At 38.2% G+C, this 24,898-nt stretch overlaps 1 protein-coding gene across 1 annotated transcript in view; it reads right to left on the reverse strand.

The window, feature by feature from the left end:
- LOC104405911 (versican core protein-like) overlaps positions 1-23,387 on the reverse strand; it is a 33,121-nt gene extending 9,734 nt beyond the window's left edge. Inside the window, exons 1-5 of the mRNA XM_010014755.1 lie at positions 17,799-23,387; positions 15,886-15,999; positions 15,164-15,277; positions 8,748-8,906; positions 7,891-7,973 (exon numbers count right to left, since the gene is read on the reverse strand). Coding sequence (XP_010013057.1) covers positions 7,891-7,973; positions 8,748-8,906; positions 15,164-15,277; positions 15,886-15,999; positions 17,799-23,325 — 5,997 coding nt within the window. The 5' untranslated portion in view covers positions 23,326-23,387. The remainder of the gene's footprint in view (positions 1-7,890; positions 7,974-8,747; positions 8,907-15,163; positions 15,278-15,885; positions 16,000-17,798) is intronic.
- Positions 23,388-24,898: the final 1,511 nt, after the last annotated feature.

Raw genomic sequence — 24,898 nt, forward strand, 5'->3', positions numbered from 1 at the left:
TTCTGAATAACATAAACTCATTTATATCTATGAATATCCACAAGCACTGATTGATTGCAGATTGAATAAGCAGTAAGATCTAAGCAAAAATAAATAATTTGGGAAAGAAATCTAAGGAACACAAAAAATACAATTGAAAAAGGCCAGCCGATGGAGCTGAAACGTAAAAGCAGTATCAATCTCGTATTTTGGGGGGTGGTGGTGTGTCTTCGATGGCATTGTGGAGCAGATGACTAACTTTTTGACATTATTTTAAAGCAATACCATAGAACGGTAACATTTCCGTAACAAGCAGAGGCCGCTAAGTATGGCAAGTAATAGCCACTAGATGGCAATGTCTACTCACTTCTGAGAACAGCTACTAAGAGCCGTTTAAAAACAATTATTCAGAAATATGTCTTTTATTAACTCTTTAAAAGCAATTGAAGCCAGTGGACACAACTTCATTGACTTGTATCTGCTCTGTACTAACTCTCCTTAGTATAATAACTTCCATCATGGTTCACACACAGTACAGTTGAATCCTGCGGGTATACTGTGCATGCTGGGCTTTCAGAAGGCACTGTAGTAGAGAGACTGAAAAATGAGTGGCAAAAAGCTGGTGAAATTCTCTTGCTAATGGGCAGATGTTTTACAGAAGCAAAGAGTTGTAGAGTGTTAAGTTTTTGTTGGTACAATACATGTTCTTTGGAAGTCACACTGATATTATGTATTATCAACATGATGGAAATTATGCTGGGATGTGACTTACTCTTTTTGTGCACAGCTACCAGGAGAGCAAAAAAGGGAAAATCCTGCACTTTGTCATTTATGTCAACAATTACTGCAGGTTTGAACCTGCCCAAGAGTGTTAGCCCAGAGCCAACCATAACGAGGCTCTGAAGTAACTGCTGACCCTCCTGGTAAAAATGGGACAAACACCCACTTTGTCCAAGAGACCCTCTTTACTGCCTGCGACATACTGAACTAAAAATATACCTGTCATTAATAATATTATATAGTTCTCCTCAATTTAAATGCAGGTCAAATGAGCATCTTAAAAAGAGTCTGTAATGACTGACTGCAGCACAAAACCAAAACATTTGGTAGATTTAAAATCTCCTTTTGCAAGGATCCTGTGGGACATGGGCACAATGAGCTTTTTGTTTGCAGCTGACTACAGTACTTTTTAGTTTGCTTTATTTAACCCTCAGAGGCAGGCCCCTTCCCTACAATACTCCATGCCTTTTGAAAGCTTTCATGTTCAACAGTTACTCTTTCTGAGAGGGGTGCAGATAGAGATTTGGTAGAGTTAAAGCATTCTGATTCACTAAACAATAAAGGCATTCCCCCAGAATTAAAATTACCCCAGAATTTAATTCCTCCAGAATTAAAAATCAAACTTCTGGTTTGTTTTCCTCTTGGTTTTGTTGTTGTTCTTTTTTTAATGTAGCTACCTAACACTCACAACCTAAGGTCCAGCATTACAAAGCACAAAGCATAAATGCTCCTGTGCTGAAGGGAAGAAAACTAACGTAGAGTCTCTGACAGTTTTAAAAGTGGCAATATGCCCTATTACTTCCCTAGCCGGTAGCATTCTCCAAGTGACAGACAATCTGGCCACAGACACTAGCCAGCTCCTTATTACAGCATTAATCTTATGTAATGGGAGTGAGCTCACCGCCCTACGAAACACTAATTATCAACAGCATTTTCCAAAGGATATGAATAACTCCCCTTGTGAGACAGAGGCCCAAGGCACAACCCCAAGTAGCTGTATGTGCTTAATCCATAACATGAATAGCTCCAAAGGACTCCTTCACCAGCTGTGCCTCCTCAGAAGGGTCCTTAACAGTGAAACACCAGCCATCCAAATACAATGGAGAAGCTGCCAAAAGCAACACCAGATTTTTTCTGTTTGGATGGTTGTGCTCTACAACTGTAAAAGTTACTATTCACAGAACTAAGTGAATTATTTAAATTCAATTTCCTTAAGATATTATCAAATGTCACATTCTGTTCGCTCTTCCTTTGATCAAGCCAATTATGAAATGTCTCCACTGATAGTGTAAGTTTTCTTATTTTGTAGTCTGAGTTACATCAAATTGAAAGCATACAAAGATCCAAGTAGGTATGGACAAATTCCTCTTTTCACATAGTTGTGTGAATATTGAGGCCTTGCTTTCTTCTTCTGTATCACTGTGATTTTTCCCAAACATACTTGCTTTTATTGCTCAGAACTTTGCATGATAATTATGGGACCAAATTGTCTGTGATTCATCCTTAAAGAGTTGTTCACTATCACAGAAATGCTGAGAGAAAAGTCTACAGAAAAGTGCAAGTACAATTTTGATTCTGTAATTTTTTAAATGTAAACAAAGTCTTACATATATCCGTTTTCATTCCTATGTAGACTGTAAATAAGAGGAAAACTAATGTTTTCCCACACTAAATGCCAATGGAATGGTCCTGTAACTACACTGTAATAGAAAAAAAAAAGGAGAGCCAACAAAACATACTCTTTAAAATGCTGTATTATTTTCTTTTGTCTATTGCATCTGTCAGTGTAATCATACTTGAAAGGTCTTGCACAGAAATTAGCTTGATTTTCAGGAAGTAATGAAAAACGAAGCTCTAAAAATGTTGCAATGCTGTGAGTTCTCTGAACACACTTTAGTACCTGCTCTCACTACCTTCACCTTTAAGACAAATTATCTGCAGTTAGTGATTAGGCAGATATGCTAAACTTTGCAGCTTACAAATTCGCTTCCTACTGGTCCATGCAATCTTGGATGTTGCTGGTATTCCCAGTCCACGCTTGTGGAAGTGGCCCTTAATCTCCAGTTCTCACTGAACTTGCACCACAAGTAAGGATCTAGGATTCCTGAAAGAGCATTGACTTTTTATGTTGTACTGACACAGCCGCAATCAGCTCTTTTCCCTTGATACAAAAAGGGAACTTTTGCTGCTGCTAAAGTGTTTTTTATGTGGTCCATGATCTCCACAACATGAATCCACCTCTCCCAACCACTGGAAACACTGAAAAATAATTTCTTTCAAAACCAGAAAAAAATAGAAGGAAAAAAAAAAGTAAAAAGAAAAAGAAAAAAGAGAGAGAGGGCAGGAACACATTGTGGATGAGAAAAGATTGTTTCCTGTTATAGGGATACAGTACAGCAAATCAGAACAAATTAGTTTCATATTGGTGGCCAGCAATGGATTCCACAGTTTAGCATAATTATAGCTTATTTTGTTCTGCATATTGGACAAGGTAGCCTAAGCTTAGCCAAGGAGCTACTTTGAAGAAATGCTCTGACCTTAGCCAAGAAGCACACAATTTGGGATTTTTTTTTTTAATACAAAAAAATCTGGTGGTTCTTTTTAATAAATTGCAAAGAAGACAAATATAATCAAATTGGCCTGACCAATAAAATCCAATGAAATTAAATATCAGTTACCTGGAAAGTAATTTGTTTATAGAAAAGTAGCACCTCGTCTGGCTTCAAAGCATGAGAGGTATGACAGAGCTACTTTATTCATGTTATTTTGCACTTTCCAATCCCAGTCTGTGTTTGGGTGTAGCCCACTGAAAAGGTGTCTTTTACTAGGAGATGCTGAGACTTTATGTAAACAACTCAATCCGTTGCATAAGATGATGCCATTTTTCCTGAAAGGCAGGAAACTGCTGAGCAGTTTTAAATTGAAAACCACTTTACAATTAAGAAATAAACCTGCCAAGATCCCCTAAAAACATGCAGATAACTGCATCAAACACTGCAGTGAGGTAGAACAAAAAGCCTCCTCAAGTTCTCTTTGCAGGAACAGATCCTACAGTACTATGATTCAGCAGTGTGCCCATTTCTATTTTGTTAGGATAATTTTCCTTGTCTTAAAAGTTACTGTTACGAAAAACAGGTAGACAGATAAGGACAGATGTCATGTAGACCAAAATGTTTTAAATATAATTCATTGTGTTGTCACTGAATCTGATTACACTTGCTTCATTATTCAAGACACCAACATTTTCCTTGAGGAACTCTGAAAATCAGATCATGTATTTACAAGATCATTCTTCAGTTATTCCAAGACTTGCTTACTGGCAATATTTTTGCAAGTTAAGCATAAATTCTAGTTGATACATGAAAAATGTGCAGGAGTAAAGGTGTTTTTTGACTGCTTCTGCTTTTGATGAATTGCTTACAGCCAGATTTTTCTATAGGGGTTAAAAAAAGAAAAAAAAAGTCGTCAAAATATCAGAAGTGGCTGACTATAGTTCCACTACTAGTCCACTAATAGGCACCTAAAATGATTGCCTGTTTTCAGTAGGGCTGTGAGCCTGACAAGGGTACTTTTTATTCTTTTTAGGTTTCCCAGTAAGAATCTCGATTCTATATGCTCACTTTGATCACATTGTCCCACATGACTTAAAATGCAAACAAACCTCCCATAATACTGAAGGGGCATTAACTGATCTCGTCTGGATGCTGCACAGAAACTGAATGGTCCTTGCTTATTTGATTGGCGAAACTATCATTCACTAATTTATGAGGTAAGGGAAATTTCCACCACCTCATCTGAGAATTTGTTTTCTCACATTACTAGGCCAATGACAAAGGTGAATTTATAACCCTTATCTCACATGAATTGACAAGAAGTGTGCTCCCTGGATTTTGGGATCAAAAGAAGTGAGAAAGCACAAGATTTATGTGTCAGTGGTGTACATGACTCTAAAGTAGCTAAGTAGGTATGTGTATCCAATGGCTCACAAATAGAAACAGAAACAATAAAAAAAATGTGCAGTGCACTTGGAAGTACATTTGATGGTCTCCACTAAGGACATAGTGCTTTATCCAACTATAGTATTTAATGGTGGCTAGCTTTTAGCTCCAGTTTAAAAAAAAATCTCAAGAAACACAACTTGGCATGAGCTGAAAATGTCAAAAAATGGGTAGTTCACTTCCACTGAATTCTTTGGGTGAACTACCTTTTAGGTAGAAAGAAGAAAAAATAAAAGAAGTTATTTGATCCTTTTTCCAAAAATTGCTAATAAAATATGCACCAACACCTGGCAAAAGGGTTCCTTTCAACTGGATCTTTAAGTTGTGGGTTTCTTTATATCCATGGGAAATGAGTACCAAAGTAGTGCAAGCCTTGTTCCATAACCTCCAATGGTAGAGCCTGCAGTTCAATGATTCCTAATTCTAGGGTTGGTTCAGGTTTTTTTTAATGGCTCAGAAAGAAAACTAGGCCAGCTGCAGCTCTGGGCAACAATTCCATCCACAATATATTTTCCCGTTGCTGCTGTTGTTTTTTGTTCTTTTAATGAAAAACCAAAACATCAGAATTCTTTTTTTTTCTTTAAATCCAAAACCTAATAAAATCATGTAAGCATGATTTTCAGATGAAACCAAGCTGTATTGGCAGAAAACTCTACAAAGTACCAAGGTAAAGATGAATGTACATCACTTGTAAATGACACAGCCTATCTAAGAATATAATGACTTTTCTGATAGTATCTCTAAGAAAACTCTTATATCAGAGGAATCCTCAGCAGATAAGAAAATTTCCTCTATGCCAGAAGTGTTGAATAGAATTGTAGATAGATAATATAATGTTGGAGAAAACATGGAGCTGGACAACAGTTAGAAACAGCTGAATTACAGATGCACCCTCGTATCTAGAACAGAAGAATTATTTAGATTTAAGTTTTCGTTATATACATGAGCTGCCCCTAATTTCAGACATTCAAGTTAGAACCTGAGTGTTGAGGTAATAATTCTGATTTTTATGATCACAAATTATATTAATGCATTTAATGCTATCATGACTGCTCTTCACCTGCAAATACATAAAATATGCAGCATTTTGACACACACAGCATTCAAATTCATTGGAATTTTAGGATAGATTCAGGGAAATACATTTTGGGCAGATATATTTAATTATGTTATTGTTCATATTAATTATTAGAGAAGTAATAAATCACTGTAACCAGAAAAGTGGTCAGGAAGTATGAAAAATGAGTTAAAAACTAGGGAAAAAGAGCAAATGAAGAAGCTGCTCAGAACCATGGTATCCATAAACCATATGGAATAAGTTATGAGGGAAGCTATTGAAACAATGAACATAAGTAGTTTCAAGAGACACTTAAATTATTTCCGAAGGAAGAGGCAGAGGGGAAATTGTTAAAAAGAAAAGAAAAATAAAGTGGAAAAAAGACCAATCAAATGAGAAATCTGTTGGACAGATGGTCTTCCTTTGTTCTTAAATATCTTCATTTCATAAAATTGAAAATTAAAGTAAAAATTTAATACTACATTTGCCCAGTAGCCTGAATTAAAAAAAAAAAAAAAAAAATCTCAGCCCTAATTTTAGTTTCATTGAATTAATCATTCAGTGACAAACCCAATTTGTCTTTGGAATATATGAGCACGTATCTTGTTTTACATTTCCCAGAGTAAGATGGGCTGCAGCTTCAGGCACTACATTTATAGCTTAATTAATCTCACCTAATTTCAGATCCTTTAGTGAAGCATAGGCTCCTTGACCAACTCCTGCTGATGACCTGAACCACCCCTGAGTTCCAAACAGATCTAAACCACCAAGTGGGTGCCTATTACTGCCAATGATGTGTAAGAAGACACATCAGGAGACAGAGGATAGCTCATCCAGAATGAGTACAGGTCAAGGTCATGACTCATCTTGTGCTCTCCAAGATACATGAGGATAGGGAAGATAAAATGACGAAATGAATATCTTCTGCTACATCCTGCAAGACTTTGTGTCTCCAAGCACAAATGAGTGCATTGATACCAGCACAGATGCACTGATCCATCCATCAAGGCAACAAAATGTTTCATTATGTGTTTCTTTGCTACCTGACAACATGGTAGTTTTCCCAAGAAATGGCTTATTTACAAGTCATTTTAGAGGACTTTAAACTTCAGGTTATTTGCATGAAATGGTAATAAATGAAGCCTGTTTTGCCCTAGATGTCTTTCTTCATAAGTTGTAGCCACATGGTATGCAGAAATGATCATTGCATGCATGTGTGAGCATGTGCATGTGTATTTCCAGATGCTTTCTGCTTTAAGAATTCACAACTGGAAAGAAAAATAGTAAGCATAACCAGTTTGTTCATTTGGTTAGTTGTTTTTTTATGTAGTGTTCTTCAATGGATATTGAATAGCAATAAATCACCTGCCCTTCTACAAAACAGCCTGTTTTGAGTTGGAAAAAGCTCAATCATTTCCTCTATCCATCAGCTTTTTTATCTAGGTTCATTAAAGGTGGGTAGAGTGTTCTCCCTCTCCTTCTGCTGATTTTCCTTCTTGTTTTAAGGCAATAAGAGGTATAAACAACATCTTAAATTTTTATGGACAGATTATTGGTTACAGGTCTCCTGATGCACCTAAGGATGGCTGATTCTCTACTCTAGATGTGGAGCTGCCATACAGACTAGAACAACCTCCAGCAGTACTTGAGAGGCTCCTTTGTGCACTCCCACAAGCCCAGCAAACACAAGGGATTGAATGTCATATCCTGATCAAACAAAAACATGTTGTTCCATATACAGAATGGGGAGAATAATTGGCACATGAGTCCTTGTATAAGACCAGAAGAGTATAAGCTAGCCCTAGCAGCGACCCTTAAATTACAGTCTCAGACTTGATTTTTTTCTGTTTGGAAGCTTTGTGAGTCCCACATATAAAATAGTAAGAACTAAGAATAAGATTTCAGAACTATGCCACCAAATAGTAGTTATCCCAGAATAAAAGTTTGCTGGCCATTTGCTTGGGTGTATATTTAGTGACTGCATTTTTTCATACAGCTTCTTTCATTGCTGGTAGGAATTTGATAAGCCACCAGAGAAAGAAATGAATGAGTGATTTAATTTCAAAGGCATCTTACCAGTGGGCTACCATCAGTCCAGCGGAAATCACGCTCAAACATCTTGTCATTGAGGCCAATCCACTGGTAGTCATGCCCAATGCCTAAGGAACCAAAGGATATTTTTATTAACCTTCCCATAAATGGAAGAGATTTCACCAAAGAAAATTAAAAGAATTTGCACAGAATCAATCAGACATCATGTTCTTAAAGGTTCTCCCACTCATTACACAAACTATTTACAGACTGGTTTTCAACTTTCCAATTTTATTTTGGAGTGTCTATAAAAATGCAGATTCTCACCTAACAGTTTAAAACAAACCGGTCTCTTCCCTCCTGACATCATCTCCCTAATAAAACAGATTATTTTCCTACCTGAGCGCATTTGAGGTGGGGGAGGGAGGGCGGGGGAAGGAAAATAAGAAATAGTAAAAATAATAAAAGCACGTATTTTAATCTATTTTTTCAAGTTTCGGTTAGGCTATGACCAGCGTTGTCTAGACTGTGCAACAAAACATACAGGAACTACTTCTTTATGTCTACTCAATGCAATATGTGGTTGTGTGGTCATTGATGTCAGGTGCACAAACTATCCAAAGGTTCCAAAATAAAAAAGATTTCATCAATTTCCAATGCCAAAACAATGGTTCTTGTTCTTATCCTCAAAACCTAAGTGTTTTCAATGTAACTTATAATAACTTAATTGCGATAAGTTTGGCTGCAAAAGTAAACATGAAGAATACAAAGTGTGCATTTTAAACATTCTAAAAGTATATTTTAAGATGGAAATGTAAAAGGCTGAGTGATCAGGAGGATATTTCACTAGCTCTGAGCCCTCAGTGCCAGCTTTTTTTTAGAGGAATCCTAACAGTACATACGGTTCACAAAGATCTGTTCCTCATGAGACAAGATGCTTGTCAAGTGTGCTCCCTGGAGACGGCATTCCCTTTCAGCCGTGTCCCACGTACGCCGATGGGCAAAGTATTTGTAGCACTGTCCTTGGAACTTGTGCCAGCCATAATCACAGGTCTCTGTGTCTGTGACAAGCAAATAAATCACTGTCAGTGTGTGTGAAACAGAGGCATGTTCCATGCAAGTAGATGGATTTTCCGCAGGGCAAACATTCAAGAAGATACACACCCATTAAGTAGTACAAATGCAAACCTTCCACACTCATTCTTGAGACCTCACTGCATCTTAGGTAGTTCTATTTACCCAGTTTCAGTACAAGCTGCAAGATTACTTATGTAGGAAGTATAATTGCAACTGGCAACTTTGTAAACTTCCACTGATAGAATTGTGCTGTATATGGACAAATTTAGGATATCTTCAGCCCATAACTTTAGATAAAGGAACTACCCAACAAGTTTTATCAATCCCCAAACAAACCCGTGCCTGAAAGCAACTGTCTGGCCTTTCCAGAGACATAGATACATTCTGGGTATGAAATTGTATTTCTTATTTTCAGTAAGTCAGTATAGTCAATAGTGAATACCATGCTTTGGCCAAAAGGGATCTTCCTGCATATAGTACAGAAAAAGCCAAATACTACAGAACATGTCAAGGATATATGATTGCAAGTTCTTTGTCAATGACATTTCTTAGGTTTGAGCAGCTACAAACTGAAAGACAACTGTGTAATAATTTTTCTCACAACACACAGCTGGTTTTTAATTTGTAGCAGGATGAGGAAATTCACATCCTTAGGCACTGAAGTGTATATATATTTTTTTCTTTTTAAGTTTTTAAATCTTCACGGATAATAACTAAACTGTACATATGCATAAACATTTAAAAATACAAGCATATCACTTCAGAGGCTTATCAGAATTTCTCTGACGATTTCTGGTAATGCTAATAACACAGCAATCATTGTCTTAGGAGTCTGGTATCAAAAAACATTTTCTGAAAGTCATCAGTACAGACATAAATGTATCAAATACAAAGGCGTAATAGAGCTTACAATGATTATCTGTGTTCAACAAGTTAAGCTGTAGAAAACTGCTTGTGCCTTGAGTAATCCCAGCTATGAAAAAGGAATGTAATCTATACTACCAGCTTCTTAGTTTTTTATCTTTTCCTTCTTCGTATGCTATATGAGGTACAGGATGCTTTAATCTCTGGCATCTAGGCCTTTTTAAAGTTTAGTCTGCCTCTAGAACATTTGTTTAACCACACAGTGCTGACTAACAGTGCTATGTCCTTTGTGAAGGCTCTTAAGGTTCTATTAGTCATCTTGTTCAGGGACTGTTTTGTCCCACAGGAAAGCAGTCAGATAATAACAAGCAGCATTGCATGCTGAGAAAATCGTGGCCAGAGAGCATTTCCAGGCTATTCTAATCAAGTTTTCCCTGGCTTCTGCTAGGGAAGAAGTCCACAATTCAAGATAAGATCTACTGAAAGGCACACAGGGGAGACAAAGAGGCTTGAAAACACAAAACCTAGAAGGCTCAGTTTGAAGAATGAGATATAATGGCCTGAACATGAATCATAAAGTTTCTTTTCTTAAGATAGAAGATGCCAGAGAGTGACATAGATATTCTTAGTTGCAACTCATGCACTGCAGTGCACATACAGCTCCTCTCTTTTATCATATATGGCACATTATTTTCCAAAAGGGAAAAGTTGAATAACTCCTGCATGTGTTTGTAGCCTAAATCTACAAAGACAGAAAAAACAGGGCTGAAGGCTACAAAATACACAGAATTTTTAGAAGGGGAAGAGAAGTTTTTTGGGTTATTTTGGCTTGGGGCAGGGGAGATTGTTGGTTTGTATGGGTTTTTTGTGAGAGGATAGATTGATCATGAGAGAGGAAAAAGGTATGGGAGAGGGATAGTCAGGAGGCTAAAGCATGAAAAAGGCAAATCAGGTAAAAATGTGGGGACCTTATCATCTCTGCAGTACTTTGTCCTGTGTGTGTATCTTATTACATTAAAAATGCTGAAAGGGTGACAAAAACGTAAGGCTTCCACATGGGTATAAGTTTTTAATGTCTTTACTGAACCAATAAAATCTAATCGCAGGTGGCTATAAATTTCCTGAACCAATCACCTGTGAACAGAGTAGGTGCAAGCACTTACTGAATACAATGTTTCATGTTCATTGTATACTTATCCTGGGAGGTAATCACACATTTCCATAACCTTTTTCCAGAACATGATGGAAAGACTGAAACCCTGCTTGCCATATTTATGGTGTTTTAAAAGTTGCCTGGCTAGTCTTAAGATTTCTGACAATTTCCAGGCTTTCTCAGTGATGTGGTGCGAGGAGTTACGTACATAGCTTCTGTTCTCTTTACCTGGAATTGTATGTCTATAACAACATCTCTAAACACTGCATTAAGAAAAAATATCTCTGTAGGTTTAATACATAGATACACTTTTATCAACAGCTGCAATAAGCTGCTGATAGTAGGTCCATTGTCTTTAAAGAACTTCCGTAAGAGGCTTGAGGAAAATAAAGACTGAACACACAGGTACTAGAACATAATGAGAATCTTAGTCAGTGGTGAATTTGCTTTCTGTCTGCCTTCAGCTAATGAACAAATGCCTAAGGCCCATTAGCCCACACATCTTAAAGAGAAACCCATTTTCCTGCAAAATATTCAAAATAAACCCTTTCAGCTGAAAGACATCAATTAGAGACCATCTGTTTTCAGAAAGTATCTTTGCTGAGCCCTTCTCTAATACTTCCATCCCAAGCTACCAAGCTCTGGGAATAAAGTGAATCAAATGAGACCAGAATAATCACAGACATTTGAACAACGAACTTGGGTTGTAAGAAAACATTCTTCCTGACATGTTTTTAAGAAACATCCCACTTTTTTGTTTTCAGAGCCTGGAAGAGAACAGCTGGTTGTATTATCTCAAAGAAGCATGTCCCATAACAAACACATATGTGCCATTTTGGCACACAGGCCCATGCATGCAGCTGCATTTGGTAAACAGGCTAGCCTAGGTGCACCTGCAGAGATCATGCAGCCAAGAAACCCAAACCTGAAGTTTAACACACAAATGCTGCCCCTTGAAAGCAGGTAGACACCAGTTAGAATAGCAAAAGCAGAAAAGGAAAAGGAAACTCTAGCCAGCCAAGGAAGGAAGAGGAAAATCTAAACAGCTGTTCATCCAGTTCTTGTAAAGAACATTTAACTGGTAACTGAGAGCTCTCATAAGGACTTTTCACAGAGGGACTGGTTTTCACAATGGAAAGACTGATGACTCTCCCAGAGTAAGTCTCACATCAAGATCTACTGCAGCCTGCAGTCATGCTTTGAAAAAGCGTTTTTGGGATATTTCTGCATTTTAAGAAGTAATGTTCAAATGTCACCAAGTGACATGCAGAATATACATTTATACTTTGAAAAGAGACATGGTAGGCAAAAAGGTACCCAGAGGTACTCCACTCACTTTTAATCTAGTCTGAACCAGAAGTGATGCTGCCTTACTGAGTTACCAACCTAGTTCAAAAAGGAAACACTCTCAGCTACTCTATTTCTAACATCGGACCACTTTAGCTCTTTTCAGGAAGAAGTTCCTGGGCTCATATTGTCTGCTGCACTGTTTCCACTTGTGTCCTGGGTTCAGCTACAGCAGTCATTTTTTCGCCTTCTTAGTAGCTGGGGCCGTGCTGTGTTTCTGACTTTCAGTCTGGGAACAGTGCTGATAACACCGATGTTTTTAGTTGTTGCTCAGTAATGTTTACTCTGACCAAGGACTTTCTCAGTCTCATGCTTTGCCAGAGAGGAGGGGAAGCCAGGAGGAAGCAGAGGCAGGACACCTGACCCAAACTGGCCAAAGGGGTATTCCATACCACAGCACGTCATGCCCAGTATATAAACTGGGGAGAGTTACCCGGAAGGCCCAGATCGCTGCTCGGGTCGGGCTGGGTATTGGTCGGCGGGTGGTGAGCGGTTGTGTCCTTTTCCCTTGTTATTCCTCTTATCATTATTATTGGTAGCAGTAGTGGTTTGTATTATACCTTAGTTACTGGAGAGCTGTTATCTCAACTCGTGGGAGTTACATTCCTCCGATTCTCCTCCCCATCCCTCCGGGAGCGGGGGGAGGAAGAAAAAGCGGGGGGAGTGAGCGAGCGGCTGCGTGGTTCCAAGTTGCCGGCTGGGCTTAAACCACGACAACTTGGCAAGAGAAATGTCTGTCAAGGAGCCAGTTACAGCTCACTGAGTTGCAGGACTGCATTCCCACACCCTATCCTGGATCACCCTGAAGGCTCCTCTAACTTGTACCTCCTGCAGGAGCTCCCTGATGTTAAGCTGCACTATCCTATTTTCACAACCCCTCCTAACACTGACAAGCTTAACACGTCAGCTGAAGATCCCCTAGTCTAGAAAAGTCTCATGGAAGCACTTGGTTGAAATTCTGAGCTCTATGTTTTTTCTACGTCAGTGTTGTGGGACCTGGACATGGTGGAGTTGTCCTCTACTTTGAGCTTTATTTCCAGAGTCAATGCATGCTCGCTGCTACCCACGGCATTATGAATACTCAGCACTGTGCCTAAGGCAGCTCTTCAGCTTGGCTTTTTTCAAAGCTTTCTAAAACAAATAGTATATACATTGGAGGAAAAAACCTACAAAAGTAATGAAATATAATCTCAGTGTGCTCAACTCCACCTTTCCTGTGGCACTGAGGTACGCACTCTGTCGTCCTGGCTGGTCTTTAAATCTAGTGAGGTCAGGACTGGTGCCTTGAAATAAAGCCTGCTTGCCAGACAGCCATGTCTGAATTGCCAACACGGTTTTATTTTGTCTGGTGGAGTGGAAATTTGGCACTAAGTGCTTTTCCTAAGTCCCAAACCACTGTAGAACTTTAAGTGGAGGAAATTTAAATTCCAAAGCTGAGCGAGCAGGGCTCTGGTTCTGATTGACAAATGAGGAAATGTTCCCATTAACCACCTAAAATGCACTCTCAGGTTGGTCATAAAAAGCAGCTGAAAGCTACCATGGTACTCAGAGCTACTCTCTATTATAGATATGCTGGAACGAGAGAGAGGAGGAAGGGAGTTAGAACATTTATTTCTTTTGTTGTGAAAACACTGTCAGTTTATAATTTGGGAGAACAGATTGGGAAAGCCCTTTCAAATCACAAGATTAGCCAGTCTACTGAAAAAGTTAAACAGCAAAAAGCAGTGGAGTTGATCAGCTTCAAGAATTCTCAGCTCTAACAAACAAATCTCTATGAGTTGAGCTGGAAGAGTTTGCAAACTACTTTTCACTGCACTGAAGATGGAAAAAAAAACCCATGAAAAAAACCCCAATGTTAATTAAACAAATTCAAAGGTCTAGTTCATTCACCTGTGACCAAAACCATTCAGCTAAAGGAAAAAAGTATTCTCACAAGCTTTGGAAAATATCCTTAAAAACACCATTTTTTTTTTCCCTAGAAATATCTGCATTAATTTTACTGACAACAGATTTTGCTACCCTACTCCTCCACCTACATGAACATATTGAGTAAACATCTTGCACTGCAAATATTTCTTGCAAGTACAGTGGGATTTCTTGCAGGCAATGTTCTATTACAGAAATTTGGATATTTAATCTGATTTCTGCTGTCCAGTTAGAAAGCCTTTGACAACTTGCTTGTAATTGTGATCCTACATCTACTTTGCCCAAAATAATTACAGAACAAATCAGTTTGAAAATTCTGGGATGAAGTTGTGAAGGCTATGGTCCCTAGTGGATGGGTATATGATCTGGCACATTGAGTAGGCTATTCCTACTTTTTAGTAAAGCCTGTTGGAAGTGATGGATTCTGATATGACTTTCACATTGTATTTTACTTTTTTAAGAGAGAAGTTTGATCAGAGAGTAACTCTGCTCACACTCGTTATCCCAGAAGCATCTCTACAGTAATGAGAGCACCTTGCTATGTGTATTCCCAGTAATTTGTAAGCCAATAGAGGCCAGCTGTGCTTGCCTTGGAGCCACCTGAAAACTGCGTAGCTGTTATTTTGACACAGAAACTACCCCACTATAACCATTTATATTTGGTACAGCAGTAATGTTACTTCCAATCAGGTTAGCACATGGATAGAGTTTGTTCTTATCCATCTGCAAAAGATGGTGCAGTTGTAACCTTAAGCAAAGAGTCCTGAGCCACAAATCATAGGAGTCTAACATGCTCAAAAATTGTAATCTCTCCTCACCACTGATGGCTCCTCATATTTTTACCGTTTCTTCCATCCTCTCATTTTTAGGAGGGTTTGCCTAGTTTCTCAGAAGAGTATTAAAATGGAAAGAGATGACCTCAATCAACATAGATTAAAGAATACGCATTACCTTGTTCACAAAGAGCACCTATATAACTTGGCAGACACAAGCAAGTAAAGGTATTGAGGCCGTCTATACACGTGGCTCCATTCCGGCACGGGTTAGACTGGCATTCATCAATATCTACAACATAAAGATAAAAGTGTTTTTATAATCCACCCCCCTCCTAGAAGGGAAATGTTCTTCAGACCTAGTCATACAGTCATGACTATGACTGGACCTAGTCATATGAGGACCAGTTCAATCCAGAATTATTGCAAAAGATCCATGCGAATGGTTTATTTGCATAATAACTGATTTCACTATGCCCAAACTTCCTCTTCATCCACAAGCCAAGCAGGAGTTTCCTTAGGAAATGTGACATTACTAATCCACGGTTTTATATCCTGCACTCTGACTCCCGAGTTCTTGAAAACTATCCCAAGAACTATCCCAAATATTAATGTTTATTTGGTTTTATGCGATGTATTTGTGAACTTAATCTAATGAATTCTAGGTCATGTAGTTCATTTACAACCCTTACATTTGTGTCTGTACGTAGTTGTGCACTCTATGGGGAGAGAGAAAAGGGGTATAAGCAAACCTCCTCTTTATTGTTCTCTTCTTAATAAGGCCTCACTATAGAATTTTTCAAATGTCTCTGTATTCTTTGACTTCAAAACACAGCACTTCTGCAGATCTCACATATGAAGGCTTTATGCGCAATAAGTGTCTAGATTGCATGAGCTTACCTAATTCACACTGCTCGCCGTTGAAACCTGGCAAACATGTACAGATGTAAAATGAACCACGCGGATAGCACGTACCACCATTAAGACAGGGATTGCTTTTGCATGGATCTTGGCCTGTTGAATGAGTAGAAAAAGGAAATTGACTCTATACCTTCAAGGAACTGCTGTCTTTTTGATTTCTTGAAAGAAGAAATCGTTCTTCATTTCTGCATGGATGTAGCAGGCTTTACTGTAGTTACAGAAACTCTACTAATATAATAGACTAAGGAGAGTAAGATTTTTTTATATAGTAGTAAAACTTATTTTCAGGCATTGGTATTTTCAACTTTAACGACAACATGGCATTTACTATGAACCAGTATAAATAATTTTTAGAATTACATTATTTCATAACAAATTGTGCTGTATTTGGCTGCCTTGCTATTCTATTGAAGGTTTAGTTTGCATGACATGGTAATTAATTATAGCTGAAAATAGTTAAACATATGCAAAATGAATGGAAAATGCTTGCTTTTTTTTTTTTTAAGCAGGGTTAGTTTATATGGAATGATCGGGTACACAGAACATACTGTCTGGTTGCTGTTTTTTCATTTTCGTATATTTAATCAATCAATGCCCAAAAGGTCTTATTTCTTTGAAAGAATACTTTCACACATGCATATTCCCACCTTTCTTAAAAACATGTTTCAAGAACACAAATAAAGGTACTGAATAACTGAATTAAACATAAAGATAAATGCTTACCTGCTGTGAAATCCCCAGTTGTTATGGGAGTTACCATTTAAACAGCTTTTCCTTGCAGAGCTTTATGCCTTCTAGTGATGTTTATTTCAGCTGAGTTTAGAAACCTAGGTATTTGCATTTTATTTAATGCCTAGGAGCAATTAACAACTATGCACCAGATAACCATTTCTAAGTATAAGTATCTCAGAGTCAGAGGATAATCAGGAAGACAGCCCTTCTGGGGCACAAGAAGAAAACCTTGGCTTTGGAAACTTTAAGAAATGGGAGAGTTCTGTAACCTAAATTAATTTAAAGACATGAGAAAAGTTTAGATATTTGATTACATTTTTCCAAAACAATCTGACTGTTTTTTGAAATAAAAGGTACGTAACATCTATTTTACCCTTGACAAATTAGACATTCAAAGATGTCTTCTTAAAGTACTAAGTTCCCTATCTAGTCACTGGAGAGCAGAAGGTTCAATTGGAAGCCTCCACATGAAAATTCTGTCTGCATAAGTTTGGGATTGTAATTTAGTGGGCAGGATTTTGCTTTGGAGGTTTTGAAAAGAGTGACATTTAAATGACATTTAACTAAAAGATCTGCAATTTGTAAGAGACAGACACAACCACTGAAAGTTACAGACAGGCTGAAAACATGAAGTCTCAGTTTTCTCTTGTCTGAAAAGTTATCTTGCAGGCTAAGAGAAATTATTTTTTATAGACAATTCTGATCCTAATATACACACTAGATCCACTCTCTAAGTCAACTACAAGATATTGTAAAACAATCCTACCTATAAACCAATTGTATAAGTACTGTCATCATGCCAACACAGAAAAGCTCTCAGACAAAATTATCTGAAATTGGAAAATTAAATAATTACAGCTGAATTCTCTATCACAATCAATGTTACCTTCCTGTCTTTTAGAACTGGCTGGTTACCTCAAGTCTGACCCAAAGCTCCACAATGCAAACACTCAGAAAAAGTCAGTGAGATTGAGATTTGGTCCTCTCATCCTACTTCACTTTGTAAGGGTTACAATCACGTGGATTTCAAAGCTTGAGGCTCATGAGTTCTGCTGTTATTTCACACAGTGCTCTGATTGTCATACCTCTTGTCAGAGTTAAGACACACATTTACATGTACCAAAACAAGCATATACACACTGATTGTATTTGGAAGTTACCTGGAATTTGCACTGCTGTGCCTTCAACTGAACCCACACTGGTGCCAATCAGGAAATCTGATCCATTAGTGACTTCAGGAAGGGAAAACGATGAAGTTACAAGTTCAATAGTGTTTGGCTCCTCAGAGGTTATTGTAGATTGCTCATTTTGATATGGACTATTTCCAGGAGCAAAGCTGTTTGTTGCAATGTTAGAAGAAATTGTTGTGATCTCCTCTTGACCAAGCAAAGCTGATTGTATTTCTGTGTTTACATCCAAAGGTTGTGAAGATGAAGCTAGCATTGTAACTGCTTCCTGGTCAGGTTTAAATACTTCACTTTCAATGCTATTGGGTGAATCTGAAACAGGTATGGAAAAAAGCCATGGGATCTCTCTCTCAGTATTTCTGTCATCTTCTTGACGGGGATTGTTCACTCTCCCTGGGGAAGCTTCAACTTTTACTGTGCTAACATTTGGAACATCTGTGCTCACTCTTTCTCCAAAATTCAGAAAAGCAGTAGGCAAGACATGTATTGATGGAGAATCTCCAGAAACAGTAGCTTCATCCTCAACAGCCAAATCAGAGGTTTCTGTCTCCTCTATCCTGTCTGTTACAAAACTGTTGAAGTGAAGAGTACTTTCAGTAGTTGTGTTTTCTGAAACAGGCTTGGCAGAAAACTCCAGCAGAGAAGACTCTGTTCTGTCGAGAAGGTCTGTGGTGGGTGGTTTATATGTTGCTGCAATATCAGAACTGACCTCTTTGAAAGTTTCAACTGATGAATGATCAGGCTGCTCTGAATCTTTTGAAGATGATGTACTTGGAATGATTATATCAGAGTACTCAGATACTCCGTTAACCAATTGAACAGTCACTGAAGATTTAGGAGTTTGAGGTACAGAATAAAAGCCTGAATCTGTTTCTTCATACTCTGCTGATGCCGATTTTGTGTTTGTGTATACTGTGGGACGCTTTTCTTCGTTCTTGCTAGATGATGCAGTTGTCATTTGGGATGTATGCTGTGTGGTGACAACAATTATATCAAGCATGTCAGTTGTCAAAGCCTTTTCTGTTTCAGTAGTTAAAACCGGTGTAAGAGAGGGAATCACAGGCAGCTTATCATCCAGTTCTTCTCGTCCTATTCCGGAAAAGCCAGAGACAGAGATTGTTTCACTTTCATCTGCTATTACTTGGTTGTTTGCTGAAGTATTCAGCTTGTAGTTGTCATCCGTTGTGCTTGTTACAACATGTTTAGACTCATGAAGTACGTGAGGGCTTGCCAGTGATGGCACTGTAGGAAGGAAGATGCCCAGTTCAGAGAGTTTGGTAGTGATGAGAGTTTCTGTTGCAAGCTTCATTGTACTCCCTGAACCCAGATCCTTGTCATCTGATTTTGGTCTGTGCCCAGCTGTTACTGATTCACTGCTTGGCTGACCAGAATTAGTTGAAGAAAGACTATCAGATCCAAGTGTCCTCTCTTTGGTTACAAAAATTTTAGGTGTTGATTCGTATTTTTCCTCTTCAGCTGTCATGGTATCATCACTACCATACGTCGAGTGTATAACAAGATTTGGCATTGTCTGCACACTTATTATATCTTCAGGCATTGATTTTGAGTGATCCATGTCTATAATAGTTGCTTCTTCAGATGGGATTTGAAGTCGCTCTTCAATTAGTGTAACATCACCATAAACAGAAATGTTCAATATAACACTTCTTTTGTCATCAATCACGGGGATATTTTTCTCATATATCCCAGTATCACTTGTTAGCTCTTCTGATGTAGCTGTCTTTGGTTGAACAGCAGATGGATTTGCCACAATCTCTTTATCTTCTGTAAAAAGGGATCCCAGTCCTGTGGTGACAGTCTGTGGTCCATCTATTGGTGCCTCTGTTGTTGTAACTTCAGAATAAGATTCCCCAGGAACACTAGATGAAGCATTTAGTCCTACCTTTGACACAGGGGATATTGACAAATGAGTAAACATATCCAAAGATGAATCCAAATCACCAGCCAGGCCAGAGCCTTCTCCAGAGCTTTCAGGTAATACTCTGCCTGGCATTTTTGTTGTTGAGGTCACAAGCGATTCTTCTTTTTCAAGACTAGGAGTTCCGCGCAGTATTACAGAAATGGGAGTTACACCATGTTTCATCAGTAAATGTAAAGTTTCCTCTTGAGAAACAGCTTTAGCAGTAGATGTTGTCCCACCTGTTTCATTTTCTCCTTTCCTATAGTTAGTTTCCTTAGCATGAGGTTTTTCAGTCACAACAAAATGATGTGTCATCTCTTTGATCTTCTCAGAGATGAAGCTATTGGAACTCTTTTCTGCTAAAGCTGAGGAACTGGTGATCACTGAGCTGGGGAACTGGTTTTCTGTTTCTAACAGCAGCCCAGCTACAGCACTTGTAACTTCTTCATTAACTTCAACATCTGTTTCAGTGCTTCCTCTGTCAAAGTCTTGTGTCCTGTCAGTTGATAGTTTGGGACCCAAATTTGCAGGATGAGAAGTACGTGGATTTAAAGTACTCATGATTTCTTTGACAGCCAATGGCACTACAGCAGAAATAACAGCAAAGTCTACTCCTGACCCTTGTCCTGAAAAAAATGCATCACCGATGAGCTCATTATTTGTTAGCTTTTCTTCCTTAGGTGTCAGGAATGAACTGGGAATATCTTTAGTAGGGGAAATATTTTGTATTAACTCCTCCTTTTGCTCTGTATCTGTAACTGGAGAGCTTTCAATCTTTGCAGGTTCAGTTACTCTGTCGTCATTAAACGGCAAAAGTATTTTTTTAACAGATTCAGTTTCTAATTCCTTTTCTTCTGAATACAGACTGGCAGTTGGAACATTTAAAAATCCCAGATGTTCATGGGTAGCCTGTGTACTTATAAATAATGGGGCTGCTGTTGTTTCTTTAGAAGATTCTACAGCTTTTGCTGAAGTTTCCTGTGGCCAGTCTTCTCCAGAATATGTATCTTCCACCAAAGGAGTCTTTGTCAAAAAATCTCTCACTATCAGTTCATCAATTTTTTTCTCTTTCATTCTCATGTCAGTTACAGTTTCCATTGTGGTTGATTCATGTTCAGTACTTGTAACTAGCTCCCCAGACTCAGTAGTGAAGGCATAATTCATAGACAGTGTGCTGACAAGTTTTTTGTCATATTTCTCTTCTGTTTCTGGTTTGCCAGTGGGTGAAACTGCTGGTTTTGTAAATGATTCAATGAACATGTCTGCTTCCCCAGATCCCTGATCAATAAATGGGAAATTACCTCCAAGTATTTCTTTAATGGATCCATTAGACATTAGTTCTGTGGTGCTGCTGTCACCTTTGAATTCTTCTCCAGAGCCATGCTCAATCAGAAGAATCTTGCCTAATGAGACAGCTGAAGAACTAACTTCTGCATTTCTGCTTTCTGTAGATTCAATTATTCCTACTGTACTGCCAGTATCATGGGTCACCATGATGTCGTAAGGGTTATTACTAACCGCTGATTCTGGAGATGATGTGACCTCACCTGTTTCTAAATACTCAGTTTTAACTCTTGGTGCAACATGAGATATTATGCCTTTTCTAGAATCAGGACTAGATTTTACTTCAGAAGGAGCTGTATTAGCCGGTTCTGTTTCCTGTTTTTGTTTTCCCAGGTTTCCTGTACTAAACACATCCTGGGGCATCCGACTTGCTACTCCAGGCTCCTTTGTCAAGCTATCTGACCTAGTACTTGGAATTGATATTGCTGATTCATCTGGTCTTGCATGTTCTTCATATTCTACTGTTGCATTCTTCAGTAAAGTGTCATATATACTGTAAACTTTTCCTTCCTGCTTTTCTGTTTGAGTTACAGTGATAGGTCTTAATGGAACTGAAGTCAAAGTAGCAGACTCAATGGTAACATCTATGTCTCCAGAACCTGGATCAGTAAATGGGGAGTCAGTACTTACCACTTTTCTTGTGGGACCCCCTGAAAATACGTCTGCTGGTTCTTCTCCTGATCCTTCATTTATAAAAAGCTTCTTCTCTCTCAAGAGAGAAATGGTGGTAACCTTTTTTATTTCAGAACTCATGGTACCTGTTACCGGTACTGTTTTCCTGAGGGGGGTGGGCTCTTGACTTACAGTTCTGACTTCATTAGTAGTGCTCCTAAGTTCATTCAACTCTGAATTTCCCTCTGCAGCAGTAACTGAATAAACAGTGGTTTGTGTTTCTTTTTCATTTTTTATATTCTTTTCAGTTACAAAAGAGCTGGCAACTTCTTCTTCTGTAATAAACTCAGACACAGAATTGGTGGCAACAGTTACTTCAGGATTTTGATCAAAAGCGGAATACAGAGTGTTGATTCCTCTAGGCAAAGCAGAAGTGATTCCTGGAGTGGTTATAGAAATTTCTGTTGGCAGTACTGTTCCAGAACCCAGAGAAATATCTTGCATTGAAACTGCTTCTGTTACTGCTGTTTCCGTTGTCATGGCTGAAGTTATAGTGATGTCCTTTTCCATGTCTCCAGACCCTTCTAGAACTATGAAGGATGCAGCATTCATCTGGGGCTTTGCTGTATGACTTTCAGCAGGGAAGTTTGCATTAAGTTTAATAGTTGATATATAATGATTTCCTGGAGTAGGGGATGCCTTTTCTGGAATAACGTATTTCACACCTATGCCTACTGTAGCAGTATTAGAAACTGCATCCAGAGAAGCAGTTACAGCAGAACCTTCCACAGCAAATACAGTAGGAGCAGAAGTTATACCAGAATTTTTTTTACTGTCTTCCTTTCTTGGCATTGTCACAATTTCCGAGAAGACAGATCTGGATAAATCAGGTTCGGTGGAGCCATCTCCAGAAGATTCGTTAGTAATCAGAAGCAAGTTTTTTGTATCTTTAGTAGATGTCTCCTCAGTTCCATGCCATGTTACAGTCTCTTTATTTTTTTGCAGGGCCTGCTCATGTGAAGAAGTAATGGCTATTGATTTATCAGTTGTGGTAACTTCTGACTCACCACTATAAACAGGTTCTAACATTGCAACATCTGCTGTTGGTTGTGTAACTTCAAATGCCCCTGTCATTTCTCCAGCTTTGCTTGGTTGCATAGTACCAGAAGCTTCATTTTCAGGTATTATAAATGTATTTGTTTCATTGATTTGAGAAAAAGTTACATTTTTGGAATGTGCAACACTTTCAATTTGGTCACTTCTCGCTTCCTCAGCTTTTGTGCTCTTAGGTGCGCTAGTAACTTGTTGCTTTCCATTGATGAACTGCAAAGCTGGAGGAGTTGTAACATCAGTAGTATTTTCACAGTCTTCCTCTTCCTCAAACTCTACAAAGTTTGGAAAGAAAGGATCCAATATTATATATTCAGATGAATCCTGCACAGAGTCTGAAGTACAGGGTTCAGTCTGAGCTGATTCTGCATCAATGTGGGATTCATCTACTGCATGAGGAAGTATGTGGCGACTGAACAGATCCAAAAATTCATTCACCGGATGATCTGCAAAAAAAAGAGAGCTTTTCATAATCCCTAAGTGACAGCAACAGTTGTACATTATAATAGACATAAGAAGTACAAGCAACCCACTGGGAAAAAAAAAAAAAAACAAAAAAAAACAAACCAACAAAAAATTCAAAGTGAAATACAATAAATTCAGCAGGTTACTCTATTCACTCCAAGTTAAATGCCACCACAGTGTTTGACTTTCTAATTAAAACCTTTGTGTATATTGAACACATTGCTCATATAATGCTGTCCATTGCCATGCATGTTTGATCCTGATCCCACAAGTAAGCTAACTTATCCTACACTATTCAGGAGAGGTGAGAAATGGATGAGATATGGAAACCATATTTAGACCAACAGACTCTGGTCCCAGCCTGCAGTAACTGCTTCCATGGATCTGAGACACCAGCTAACCTTTAACAGAAATCCAATTAGACAAAACTAAGCAATGCAAAATCTAAAATAAATTCAGACATATAGAATATGTCCTTGCAACTCCAATTTTTCTCAGTATAAAGTAATCTAAATTCCTAGGAACACTATAAAAACTACATCAATTGTTCTACTCTTTACACTAGGTCAGTCAATAAAGTCTTACTTTGTAAAGTTGTTGTTACTTGGCAATGTAAAGCATTATAAAGCAAATAAGAAAAAATATCCCAGATTCAGAATCGTCATTTAGACAGTAATGTGAGTAAAGCCCAGCTATTTTCTTCTGCTTATTGCTCCTTTTGAATGATTTACACACTCCTACAGATCACAAACCTCTCAAATTTTTTTATAGGTGGCCAAGAAGATAAAGAGGAAGAAAGTTTTAAGTAGGCAAGGTTTTATCTGCAGAAGCCCTTGCAAATTCCTCTAAGACTTATGATCTCAAATTCCATAGACCCTGTTCAAATGTGCCTTCTCAGCACAAACATCACTTCAAACCATCTGTTCTAGACAATAGATGCTACCATTATTAAAAAGAGGATACAAGATTCAGCAAAAGGCCATATTTCAGGCTTGGCCAACTGGCTTGAAGCTGGAAACTTTGTGCTGAAACTTTATTCCACGAATATATCTTTCTTCTGAGTCTATGTTTACAAGCCATTTCCCCAAAAGAAAATTACTGTTTGTTGGTATAAACTGATGTTATCAGTGGAGCTCTGTCTACATCTGTCAGTAGAAGATCTGAATCAACAATAAAACTCTGTCTTAGAGCACTGTCAGCAATGATTGCTCCCCAAAGAACATTTGCAGTATATCACAGAACACAAGTTTTTAAGCAAATCTTTCTCATTAAAACTGTTTATAATACATAAAATTATAAGAAGCTGACAGGTAAACTATTTCATTAGTTTGAAGTAACTCCCCCACATATGAACATTGTACAACCTCTGTGACAACTGGGCCCTCAGAGATAGAATAATCAGGTGATTACTCTGGAAAAGAATGTATTAAATCACATTAAACTGACGCACAGCACTGTGAAAGGCTTGTGATTCCTTGGCTTGCAGTGTTCTGTGTGTGCAAATTGGCTGCAGTGTGGCTCTTGAAAAGGTCATTGCAACTCTATTGAGAATTAATGTTCTAATATCTCAGGCTGTGTTTACAACTAAACTCATGAAATATTACTGAATGTTCATTCTGCT

The sequence above is a fragment of the Nestor notabilis genome, unplaced genomic scaffold (assembly GCF_000696875.1).
Source record: "Nestor notabilis isolate BGI_N333 unplaced genomic scaffold, ASM69687v1 scaffold13525, whole genome shotgun sequence".
In the NCBI taxonomy this organism is placed as follows: domain Eukaryota; kingdom Metazoa; phylum Chordata; class Aves; order Psittaciformes; family Psittacidae; genus Nestor; species Nestor notabilis.